The 13,203-nt window shown below is 53.2% G+C and overlaps 1 protein-coding gene across 1 annotated transcript in view; it reads right to left on the reverse strand.

Moving 5' to 3' along the window:
* Positions 1–5,853: 5,853 nt before the first annotated feature.
* Positions 5,854–13,203, reverse strand: part of ANTXR1 (ANTXR cell adhesion molecule 1) — a 35,633-nt gene continuing 28,283 nt past the window's right edge. The window contains exons 15-18 of the mRNA XM_059490841.1: positions 12,009–12,104; positions 10,770–10,937; positions 8,306–8,386; positions 5,854–6,108 (exon numbers count right to left, since the gene is read on the reverse strand). Of these exons, the coding sequence (XP_059346824.1) occupies positions 5,854–6,108; positions 8,306–8,386; positions 10,770–10,937; positions 12,009–12,104 (600 nt within the window). The remainder of the gene's footprint in view (positions 6,109–8,305; positions 8,387–10,769; positions 10,938–12,008; positions 12,105–13,203) is intronic.

Consider the following 13,203-nt stretch of genomic DNA (forward strand, 5'->3'; position numbering starts at 1 on the left):
TTTTCCCAAAAAGGGAGTGTTTAACCCAAAAAAGGGAGTGTTTTACCCAAATAGGGGAGAGTTTTACCCAAATAGGGGAGTGTTTTGCTCAAAAAGGGCAGTGTTTTACCCAAATAGGGGAGTATTTTACCCAAAAAGGGAGTGTTTTACCCAAAAAGGGAGTGTTTTACCCAAAAAGAGGAGTGTTTTACCCAAAGGGGAGTGTTTTTCCCAAAAAAGGGTGTGTTTTACCCAAAAAGGGAGTGTTTTACCCAAAAAGGGCAGTGTTTTTCCCAAAAAGGGGAGTGTTTTACCCAAATAGGGGACTGTTTTACCCAAAAAGGGGAGTGTTTTACCCAAAAAAGGGAGTGTTTTACCCAAAAAGAGGAGTGTTTTACCCAAAAATGGGAGTGTTTTGCCCAAAAATGGGAGTGTTTTACCCAAATAGGGGAGTGTTTTACCCAAATAGGGGAGTGTTTAACCCAAAAAAGGGAGTGTTTTACCCAAAAAGGGAGTGTTTAACCCAAAAAAGGGAGTGTTTTACCCAAAAAAGAGGAGTGTTTAACCCAAAAAAGGGAGTGTTTTGCCCAAAAAGGGGAGTGTTTTACCCAAATAGGGGAGTGTTTAACCCAAAAAAGGGAGTGTTTTACCCAAAAAGGGAGTGTTTAACCCAAAAAAGGGAGTGTTTTACCCAAAAAGGGAGTGTTTAACCCAAAAAAGGGAGTGTTTTACCCAAATAGGGGAGAGTTTTACCCAAATAGGTGAGTGTTTTGCTCAAAAAGGGCAGTGTTTTACCCAAATAGGGGAGTATTTTACCCAAAAAGGGAGTGTTTTACCCAAAAAGAGGAGTGTTTTACCCAAAGGGGAGTGTTTTGCCCAAAGTGGAGTGTTTTACCCAAAAAGGGGAGTGTTTTGCCCAAAAAGGGGAGTGTTTTACCCAAAAAGGGGAGTGTTTTACCCAAAAAGGGGAGTGTTTAACCCAAAAAAGGGAGTGTTTTACCCAAATAGGGGAGTGTTTTACCCAAATAGGGGAGTGTTTTACCCAAAAAGGGGAGTGTTTAACCCAAAAAGAGGAGTGTTTTACCCAAAAAAGGGAGTGTTTTGCCCAAAAAGGGGAGTGTTTTGCCCAAAAAGGGGAGTGTTTTACCCAAATAGGGGAGTGTTTTACCCAAAAAGGGGAGTGTTTTACCCAAAAAGGGAGTGTTTTACCCAAAAAGAGGAGTGTTTTACCCAAAGGGGAGTGTTTTGCCCAAAGTGGAGTGTTTTACCCAAAAAGGGGAGTGTTTAACCCAAAAAAGGGAGTGTTTTGCCCAAAAAGGGGATTGTTTTGCCCAAAAAGGGGAGTGTTTAACCCAAAAAAGGGAGTGTTTTACCCAAAAAGCTCTGGGTTTTGGGAGGAAAACCTCCAAGTGTGAGTCCCCAGCACAATGAAAAACCAGTCTGTGAAAATCAGTGAACATTTCCTTTTTTTCCCCCTGAGGATTTTCAGAAAACTGCAAGGAATCGCTCAGAGCCCGCAGGAGGTTTGTGTATTCTTTAATAATAATAATTATAATAACATCAAGGCCAGCAATCAAGAGTAATGACTGGGTTTAACAAAGGACACGTTGAACATGCAACACACAGAGGGGTGAAACGTCCCTGCACAGCCCTGGGCTGACACCAACCAACAGCAAACCATAATGGAGACACCAAACCGGCCCCTATCTGCGCCCCAAAATCACCCAAAACTGTCCCGAAAATCACCTCAAAGCTCCCCCAAAAAATCATCCAAAACTGTCCCAGAAATCACCCCAAACTGTCCCCAAAATCACCCAAAACTGTCCCAAAAATCACCCCAAAACTGTCCCAAAAATCACCCCAAAACTGTCCCAAAAATCACCCCAAAACTGTCCCAAAAATCAGTCCAAACCTTCCCAAAAATCACCCCAAACCTTCCCAAAAGTCACACAAAACTGTCCCAAAAGCCACCTCAAACCTGCCAGAGCCCCTCTCCAAAACCAGGGCAGCAGAGGGAGCATCCACAGAGCTCATGTGGGCGAGGAAAATGAAATAAAATAAACCAAAATAAACCAGAATAAACCAGAATAAACCAGAATAAACCAGAATAAAGCAGAATAAAGCAGAATAAAGCAGAGGCTGAGCCTTATTCAAAGGCTGGGCAGGGAAAAGTCACCCAGGGTACAGAGGGCACCACGGGGGTGCCCAGCTCTTCGACCTCATTTACATGGCATTAATTGGCATTAATGGGCATTAATTGGCATTTTTTTGCATTCATTGGCAGCCCATCCTCTGCAGAATTTTTGGGGTTTTTCCACCCAGATTTGGTGCAGAAATGGACTCTGATTTTTGTGGGAACATCACCAAAGCCCATCCTCTGCAGAATTTTTGGGGTTTTTCCACCCAGATTTGGTGCAGAATTGGGCTGTGCAGCCTGGAGCTGCCCCAGTTAATGCCATGTAAAACAGGTGCTCGTCACTACAGGAAATATTTGTACATTTATATATATATATATATATATATACATATATATATATATATATATATATATATATATTAAAAAAAAGCAATACAACCATAAAGAAAAAAAAATACAACAAGCACAGCTTGATACGATAACATGCCATGAAATGTCATTGGCTTTATAATAATTTACTACAACTTGAAAAATGTTCTTTTATCCACAAGGGATAGGAAATGCTTCCATCTAACATATGGTAAGCATGCAGCAACAATATGTACAACAAGAATTATTTGGAGCTTGTTTTTTTATTCTTTTAAATGGAGGATTACAAAGGGAGCATTTGAAAATTCTGATTTTTTTTCCTAGCCTGATCTAGGCTCTATTTTGCTTCTTTAAATCTGCAGGGTTGGGTTTTTTTCCTTAGTTTGGGGAGAATGAGAATTTCTATGTACATCTGCAAAATGCCATGGAGAATACACAGCTTTTACATTTCCCCCCAGCAGGAGGTTTATTGGTTAATTAACCAATTAATTAACCACCTCATTGGCTAACCAACACTATAAAAATAAAATTCTCGACGCCGTCTTGTGGGAAATGAATTTCCTCCCCAGACATTTGTGAAATGCTGAGGATCTGTGGGGGACAGGGATCCTGTGTTACACTGTCCCAGTGTTCACACCGTCCGTGGTGGGGACAAATCACAGCAAACCGGACCAAACCAGAGCAAACCCGAGCAAACCAGAGCAAACCAGAGCAAACCGGACCAAACCCGAGCAAACCAGAGCAAACCGGACCAAACCCGAGCAAACCAGAGCAAACCAGAGCAAATCACAGCAAACCGGACCAAACCAGAGCAAACCTGAGCAAACCAGAGCAAACCCGAGCAAACCCGAGCAAACCCGAGCAAACCAGAGCAAACCAGACCAAATCACAGCAAACCAGAGCAAACCCAAGCAAACCAGACCAAACCAGACCAAATCACAGCAAACCAGAGCAAACCAGACTAATCCAAACCAAACCAGAGCAAACCAGAGCAAACCAGAGCAAACCCGACCAAATCACAGCAAACCAGAGCAAACCAGACCAAACCCGAGCAAACCAGACCAAACCAGACCAAACCCGAGCAAACCAGAGCAAACCAGAGCAAACCGGACCAAATCACAGCAAACCAGAACAAACCAGACTAATCCAAACCAGAGCAAACCAGACCAATCCAAACCAAACCAGACCAAACCAAACTAAACCAATAATCCAAAACTCACCCAACCAAGCCAGACCAGACCAAACCAGACCCAACCAACCACACCAAACCGAACCAAACCAGACCAAACCTTACCCAACCAATCCAATCCAAACCAGACCAACCAAAGCAACCAAACCACACCAAGCCCAACCCAACTCAACCAAACCAAATGAATCAAGTCCAATCCAACCTAACCAATCCAATGCAAACCAACCAATCCAATCCAAACCAGACCAACCAAACCAAAGCAACCAAACCAATCCAAACCAAAACAATCCAATCTAAACCAAACCAAACAAAACCAAACTAGATCAAACCAACCCAATCCAAACCAAATCCAACCAAACCAAACCCAACCCAACAAAACCCAACCCAACCAAACAAAACCAATCCGATCCAATCCAAACCAAACCAACCATACCAAACAAAACACAAACCAACCAAACCAAACCAAACCAACCAAACCAGACCAAGCCAAACCAAACCAAACCAAACCAACTGTACCAAACAAAACACAAACCAACCAAACCAAACCAAACCAACCAAACCAGACCAAGCCAAACCAAACCAAACCAACCAAACCAAACCAAACCAAACCAACCAGACCAACCAAACCAGACCAGGCCAAGCCAAGGCCAGGAGCTCTTTTTCCGACCCAATCCCGTCCATCCAAGGGGTCCCACCGCAGCCGCAGGGGGGGCCCCGAGCTTCCCCTGCCCCTGGCAGTGCCCTGGGGGGGCAGGAACTGGGACAGAGGGGTGGGCGAGCAGCACAGGGGGCTGGGGGCTGCTCCGTGCTGCCTGCACACGGAACAGGGGGTCAGGGGGCACAGACAGAATGGGGGCTCAAAGGGGGGACAGCCAGAACAGGGGACCAAGGGAGCACAGCCAGGGCTGCCTGGGGCACACACAACACAGGGGGATCGGGGGGCACACACAGAACAGGGGGTCGGGGGGCACACACAACACAGGGGGGTTGGGGGGCACACACAGAACGGGGGTCGGGGGGCACAGACAGAACGGGGGTCGGGGGGCACACACAACACAGGGGGATCGGGGGGCACACACAGAACAGGGGCCCAAAGGGAGCCCAGCCTTGGCTGCTGCAGCCCCAGCTCCTCACACTCACAGGTTTGTCCCCACTGAGTCTCTTTCCTCCATTCCCTTTCCTCCTTGAGAGGTTTTTTTTTTTTTCCTTTTTACCCCCCCCCCCCGCCCCCTTGTTTTGCTAGAAAAGCTAGAGCTGATATTTCCAAAAGCATTTCTGTATCTGGTAAAAAATGAGATGAGAACCTTTGCTACTGACAGAACTGCGGCTGCAAAGGTGATTTCTGTCCTGGGAGATTTCCGGAGGGAGTTTTGTGAGGGCTGGAGGGGCTGGGGGGGATGCCCTGGGCTGCAGGAGGGGCTCAGGGGGCTGCGGCACGCAGGGGATGCGCTGGGCAGAGCAGAAATGCAGCAGAAATGCAGCAGAAATGCAGCAGAAATGCAGCCAGTGCATTTCTTGGCAGCCTGGCTCCCACCTGGCCTGGGCCAGGGCTGCTCTCAGGTGGGAGTGAGGATGATGAGGGCTGAGCAGGGTGAGGGACACACGGCTCCTCCTCACCCCGAGCTGGGCACGCAGCTGCTACTTGTTCAGGAAAGGAAAATAAAGCAAAAATACCCAACCCCCCCAAAAAACCCCAGGTGTCCAGGTGTGCTCAGGTGAGCACAGGTGTGCCCAGGTGCTCAGGTGTGCCAGGTATCCCAGGTGAGCCCAGATAAGGCAGGTGTGTCCAGGTGCCCAGGTGTCCCAGGTCTCCAGGTGTGCCCAAGCATGCCCAGGTGTGGAAGATGTCCAGGTGAGCCAGGTCTGCCAGGTGTGCCCAGATGTGGCAGGTGTGTCCAGGTGCCCAGGTGTGCCCAGGTGAGCCAGGTGTGTCCAGATGCACCCAGGTCTCCAGGTGCCCATGTGGCCCGGTGTGCCAGGTGTGCCCAGGTGTGCCTTCCTGCAGAGGGTCCCGTGGTGGCACAGGGGACCCAGAGGTGGGGGGGTGCAGAGGGGAGAAGGTTCCAGAAGGTTCCAGAAGGTTCCAGAAGGGGGGCGTGGCTGCTGTGCTGTCCCGGGGGGGGGGGGGGTACAGTACCGAGAGAGCCCCGGGGGGAGCGGGGGGACCCCCCAGGACCCCTCAGGCCGTGGGGCGGGGCGGGGGCCGCGACGGGGGCGGGGCCCGGGCGGGGGGCGGGGCCTGGGGCGGGGGGGGCAGCGGGGGCAGCGTGGAGGAGGGGGAGGGGGCGTGGGGGGGCGGGGCGGTGTGGGCGGGGGCGGGGCCGGGGGGCGTGTACACGGGCGCGGGGGGCGGGGCGCAGGGGTAGGCGTTGTTCAGGGGGTACTTGGGGGGCGCCCCCGCGTTCTTCACCCGCGTGAAGGTGATGCAGCGGCCCTGCAGCGGAGCGGAGGAGAGGGGGAGTTACGGGGGCAGGAACTGACACCGCCAGCGAGCTCGGAGACCGCCCCCGACCACCCCTGGTACCACCGTGGAGCTCACAGACCACCTGTCCCACTCCTGGCCACCACCCTGGCATGGGATGGAGCCCACAGACCACCCTGTCCCACCGCCATGGAGCCCACAGACCACCTGTCCCACCGCCATGGAGCTCACAGACCACCTGTCCCTCTCCTGGCCATCATCCTGGCATGGGATGGACCCCACAGACCACCCTGTCCACCCCCATGGAGCTCACAGACCACCTGTCCCTCTCCTGGCCATCATCCTGGCATGGGATGGAGCCCACAGACCACCCTGTCCCACCGCCATGGAGCCCACAGACCACCCTGTCCCACCCCCATGGAGCTCACAGACCACCTGTCCCATTCTTGGTACCACCATGGCATGGCTGGGACCCCACAGACCCCCCTGTCCCACCACCCTGGCATGGGATGGAGCTCAAAGACCACCCTGTCCCAGCCCCGACCACCACCATGGAGCTCAGAGACCACCATGCCCCACCACCATGACGCAGCAGGGACCTCTCAGACCGTCCCATGCCACCCCTGACCACCACCATGGACCTCGCAGACAACCTTGTCCCACCCTTGGCCACCACAATGGCATGGCAGGAACCTCACAGACCACCCTGTCCCACTCCTGGTACCACCTTGGCATGGGATGGAGCTCACAGACCACCTCTGGCCACCATCCTGGCATGGGATGGACTCCCACAGACCACCCTGTCCCAGCGCTGGCACCCCCATGGCACAGCTGGGACCTCACAGACCCTCCCATCCCAGCCCTGACCACCACCATGGCGTGGCAAGAACCTCACAAACCACCCTTGGCCACCACCCTGGCATGGCTGGCACCTCTCAGACCTTCCTATCCCACCCTGTCCCACCACCCTGGCATGGGATGGGGCTCTCAGACCCTCCCACGCAGTTCCTGAAACGCATCCCCTCCCCATCAGGGTGTCCCCGAACCCCAGCGCTCCTCGGGAGCCAACAGATTCCTTCTCCCGCTCTTCGGTGCTAAGCTACAGTTTGTTGTACAGTTCTAAACAAAACCTTTGCCCTCTGAGCTGTCATTTTCTCCTTTTTTCCCTCACGAGTTCCACCTGCAAGAGATCCCACTGTAAATGCTCGGATGTCAGGATCAGCATTACTGTATCGTGGACTCATTCCTTTGGATATGAAATCATCCCAAAAGGCACCAGAGCATTTCTGGGGCCTTTCTTTGCTTTTGGCCTGCTGAGCGCGAGCTCGTTTTCTCTTTTACTCTTTCCTCTCCCAAAGTAAATGTTTTTCCTGGTGGAATAAAAATCCCAATGGGGCAGATTTTGGGGGATTTTTGCAGGTTTTGAATGCCCTCCCTGCAGTGCCCAGGCTGGGCACAGGGAGGAGGATGAGGAGGGATGAAGGGCTCAGAGGAGCTGCTGTGGAGGGGACACAGAGAGCCCCAGACAGCTGTGCCAGCTGTGCATGGGGGAAACATCTGCCTGGGAGGGGAAAGGGCTCCAAAAAGCCCAAAATCAGAGATTTCACTGAGCCTTGGACAGCCCAAAATCTGAGATTTCCCTGAGCCTTGAACAGCTCAAAATCTGAGATTTCACTGAGTCTTAAACAGCCCAAAATCAGAGATTTCCCAATACCCTGAACAGCCCAAAATCAGAGATTTCACTGAGCCCTGAACAGCTCAAAATCTGAGATTTCAACTGAGTCTTAAACAGCCCAAAATCAGAGATTTCCCAATACCCTCAACAGCCCAAAATCAGAGATTTCCCAGTGCCTTGAACAGCCCAAAATCAGAATAATTCCTACAGCTTTTGGTCAGGAATAATATATAATATATAATATATAATATATAATATATAATATATAATATATAATATATAATATATAATATATAATATATAATACATAATATATAATATATAAAATATAATATAATATAATTGGCAGAGGTGGCAGAGGTGACTGACAGAGGTGGCAGAGGTGGTAGAGGAGGTGACGGGGTCACACGGGAGGTGACAGAGGTGACAGGAGGTGACAGAAGTGATCAGAGGAGGTGGCAGAGGTGGCAGAGGAGGTGACAGAGGTGGTGACAGAGGTGGCAGCCGTTGCTGCCAGGCTCTGCAGGTCCGTACCTTATCCCCGGGCTGCGGGCGCATCACGGACACGCGGTCGTAGCCCTTCCTCAGCAGCACCCAGAGCGCGTCCAGCTTGCCCTGGGGGGACACAAACGGGGCGTTTGTCCTGCCCAGCACTCAGGTGTGTGTGATAGCAGCACTCAGGTGTGTTAGCTCTGTCAGGTGTGGCAGGTAACATCACTCAGGTGTGTCAGCTCTGTCAGGTGTGGCAGGTGACAGCACTCAGGTGTGTCAGCTCTGTCAGGTGTGGCAGGTAACATCACTCAGGTGTGTTAGCTCTGTCAGGTGTGGCAGGTGACAGCACTCAGGTGTGTCAGCTCTGTCAGGTGTGGCAGGTAACATCACTCCTCCCTGGAAATGGGGATGACAAACCCCAGCGAGGGCAGCAATGCCCGTGTGAGTGCCCTGGGCCCCCTGAGGGTGGCAATGTGAGCTGGCCGTGTCAGAGGAGCTGGGCAAGGGCTCGGCGTCCCCACCCTGAGCCGACTCTGCTGCTCTGGGCGCCAGCCCCGGGCCTGGGAGGGGCACAGCTCACGTTTGGGGGGTTTGGGGGCTCCTGTGTGGTCCCAGGTGTGGGACCCACACTCCTTTCATGGGGCAGAGCCCTTCTGTTCCCGTTCCAGGGATCCCAAATCCCCTCTGGGGTCTGCGTGGTGCTGCTGGGGTGGAGCAGACACGAGAGATGACTGCATGGAACTCGTTTCCAGAGGATGTGGGGGGAAAACTTCCCGAGGTGAGAGCCAGGAAAGTCTGGGATGCTCAGAGGGAGAGGCAAGAAACCTCTCTGTCAGATTCTCCTGTGTTTGGGGCCAGAGCTGAGGGAAACCACCCTTCTGCTCCAATCCTTCTGCTCCAAATCCTTCTGCCCCAACCCTTGTGCTCCAACCCTTGTGCTCCAACCCTTCTGCCCCAAATCCCTGCTCCAAGCCCTTCTGCCCCAACCCTTCTGCTCCAAATCCTTCTGCTCCAACCCTTGTGCCCCAACCCTTGTGCTCCAACCCTTCTGCTCCAAATCCTTCTGCTCCAACCCTTCTGCTCCAACCCCTTCTGCCCCAACCCTTCTGCTCCAAGCCCTCTCCCCTCTGCAGCAGAGCTGCTGCGAGCCCTTGATCTCCTGTCCACCCTGACAGCTCCAGAAATGAGCACCTTCCCCTTCCATTTCTCCTTCAGGAAACCAGAGGCAAAGCGACAACTTTCCATGGAACACATTTAAAAAAAAACAATTTAAAAATTCCTTTTTTTACTCTGCAGTCCCATTTTCTGCCATGGTTTTTGGGGAAAGCCAAGAGCTCCATCCCTGGGAGCCTGTGAGACATCTGGGTGGGAGGGAGGGAGTGTTTGCATCATGGAAAGGATGATGGCTGGAGACAGGGGATGGCAAAGCTCTCTCCTGGCAGCAGAAAGCCTCCTGTGCTCTCCGTGCATGGAGCTCCTCCACAGCTCCAGCACGAGGTCACTTGGAGGAATAAAAAACAAAAATATGCAAGCTCTGAAGGCAAACAAAGCCTCGAGTCCTGCTGGATCTGGAGCCCAGAGAGAAGAAACACTCGGGGCCGATGACAAATGAAGGAGGGCACGGCTCCAGGCCTGGAATTTCCTCTGGATTCGTGGTGAACTCAGCCCTGCACTGACCCTGGGTCACCTCAGTGCTCCTGGGACCTGCTGGGGTCAGGCACAGGCACCTTGGAGCTGCCTGCGAGCCCAGGTGGCCACAGCAGCTTTGGGAACAGACACAGGAGGGACAGGGGCTGGGGAAGGGACAGGGACACACGGCCAGGCAGTGCTGGGGGGCTGGCATCCACCTGGGATCTACCTGAGCTTCCCCTGGCAGTGCTGGGACCCACCTGGCAGTGCTGAGGGGCTGGGATCCACCTGGGATCCACCTGGCAGTGCTGGGATCCACCTGGGATCTACCTGAGCTTCCCCTGGCAGTGCTGAGGGGCTGGGATCCACCTGACAGTGCTGGGATCCACCTGGGATCTACCTGGGATCCACCTGGCAGTGCTGGGATCCACCTGGGATCTACCTGAGCTTCCCCTGGCAGTGCTGAGGGGCTGGGATCCACCTGAGATCCACCTGACAGTGCTGGGATCCACCTGGGATCCACCTGGCAGTGCTGGGATCCACCTGGGATTCACCTGGGATGTACCTGGCAGTGCTGGGATCTACCTGGGATTCACCTGGGATCTACCTGGGCTTTCCCTGGCAGTGCTGAAATCCACCTGGAACTCACCTGGGATCCATCTGGGACCCACCTGGCAGTGCTGGAGGGGCTGGGAAATGACATTTTAAATGTCATTTCAACAAAAGGATCTGCTGGTGCCACCCTGGATGTGAGCACACAGCACAACACCTGGGCAGTGAGGACAGAGCACAACACAACACCTGGCAGTGGGCACACCCCACAACACCTGGCAGTGGGCACACCCCACAGCAGAAGCACCTGGCGCCCCGGGCTCACCTTGATGGGCGAGTACCACCTGTGTGGGGCCGAGGCGCGGCGGGTGCTGCTGCCCAGGCTCCGGGGCTCGGGGAACTCGAACTCCTGCTCGGGCATCTTCACCCGCGCGTTCTTGGCCTTCTCCAGCTTGGCACCTTCCTCCGTGGAGCCCTTCTCGCCCCAGCGCACCTGGAACGGCCGGCGGGGCAGGGGTGGGATCAGGGGTGGGGCAGGATTAGGGGCAGGGATGGGATGGGGTCAGGGATGGGGCAGGATTAGGGGCAGGGATGGGGTCAGGGATGGGGCAGGATTAGGGGCAGGGATGGGATGGGGTCAGGGATGGGGCAGGATTAGGGGCAGGGATGGGGTCAGGGATGGGGCAGGATTAGGGGCAGGGGTGGGATCAGGGGTGGGGCAGGATTAGGGTCGGGATCAGAACCAGGGTCAGGATCAGGGGCAGGATTAGGGGCAGGATCAGGATTAGGATTAGGGGAAGGATTGGGGTCAGGGTCAGGATCAGAACCAGGATCAGGATCAGGATTAGAGTCAGGGTTAGGATTAGGGGCAGGATCAGGGTCAGGATCAGATTCAGGGTCGGGATCAGGATCAAGGTCAGGACCAGGGTCAGGATTGGAATTGGGATCATGGTCAGGATCAGAACCAGGATCAGGGTCAGAATCAAGTTCAGAATTAAGATCAGGTTCAGGGGCAGGATCAGAATCAGGGTCAGAATCAGGATCAGGTTCAGGGTCAGAACCAGGATCAGGGCCAGGATTGGGGCCAGGATCAGGTTCAGGGTCAGGATCAGGATTATGGTCAGATCAGTGTCAGGGTCAGAACCAGGGTCAGGATCAAGATCAGGGCCAGGATCAGAACCAAGGTCAGGGTCAGAGTCAGGATCAGGGCCAGGATCAGATTCAGGATCAGGTTCAGGGTCAGGCTGTACCACCCCTGCTCCATGAACAGCCCTGCCTCTGGGTGTCCCCAGCTGAACAGCAATGCACAGCCCAGCAGGTTTGGTTCCAGACTGCAGCCCAAACTTTCAGCCTGTCCTTCGTGGTGGTTTATGAGAAACGTGGCAGCGGGGGAGCTTTTCAGGAGAGCTGAAACCATCTCCTGGTAATCTGTGTGGCAGTGTCCCAGGCACGGACCAGGACGTTGCTGAACTCCATAAATCTGTGTTTGCCTCCCCAATATTCCCACATGAAAAGATCTGGTTGCGCCTGGCCCTGATGGGTGCCCTGCCTGGGGTCTCCTCACCTCCATCCGCTTGATGCCGCCCACTCCTCGCCCTCCGTAGTAGGAGGCGTCCACGGTGGGCCACTTCTTCTTGGGCAGCCCATCATCATCCTCCTCCTGCAAAACACAGCAGGGCTGGGCTGCAGCTGCCAGGGGAGTGGGCAGGGCTGGGAGGGATGGGAAAGGATGAGCAGGGATGGAAAGGGATGACCAGGGATGGAAATGGATGAGCAGGAATGGAAGGGATGGGAAGGAATAAGCAGGGATGGGAGGGGATGGAAATGGATGAACAGGCTTTGAAAGGAATGAGATTTTGGGATGGGAAGGAATGAGCAGGGATGGAAAGGGATGGGCAGGAATGGAAATGGATGACCAGGGATGGAAATGGATGAGCAGGGATGGAAAGGGATGGGAAGGAATGAGCAGGGATGGAAAGGGATGACCAGGGATGGAAATGGATGAGCAGGGATGGGAAGGAATGGAAGGGATGGGAAGGAATGAGCAGGGATGGGAAGGAATGAACAGGCTTTGAAAGGAATGAGATTTTGGGATGGAAATGGATGAGCAGGGATGGAAGGGTATGGAGAGGGATGGAAGGGATGGGAAGGAACAAGCAGGGATGGGAAGGGATGAACAGGCTTTGAAAGGAATGAGATTTTGGGATGGAAATGGATGAGCAGGAATGGAAAGGGATGGGCAGGAATGGACAGGAATGGGAAGGAATAAGCAGGGATGGAAGGAATGAGATTTTGGGATGGAAATGGATGAGCAGGGATGGAAAGGGATGGGCAGGGATGGAAGGAATGGACAGGGACAGAAAGGAACAAGCAGGGATGGGAATGGGTGAGCAAGGATGGGAAGAAACAAGCAGGGATGGGAAGGAATGGAAGGGATGGGAAGGGATGAGAAGGGATGAGCGGTCCCAGGCTGCCTTGTCCTTGCCTAATGATAAATTATTATCATTGTTTGAAATGAGCCTGCCAAAGCCCCAGTGAAATTCAAGGTGTTTTAAATTCCCTGCCAGGTCAGAGTGTGCACTGACAGTGCCTTTCCCTTTAATTCCTGCAGCTCAGGCTGTGAACTGGCAAAGCAGAAAAGCAGAGTTCATCAAAAACGTGAAGTATTTCCTGTGAAAAACGTGGAGAGAAAAAGAAAAATGGTTCCTCTCTCTTTTTGCTTCTCCTTTCTTTAATTTTTCACAGGGATTTGGCTAAAC

Source organism: Ammospiza nelsoni, chromosome 30 (genome assembly GCF_027579445.1).
Source record: "Ammospiza nelsoni isolate bAmmNel1 chromosome 30, bAmmNel1.pri, whole genome shotgun sequence".
NCBI lineage: Eukaryota > Metazoa > Chordata > Aves > Passeriformes > Passerellidae > Ammospiza > Ammospiza nelsoni.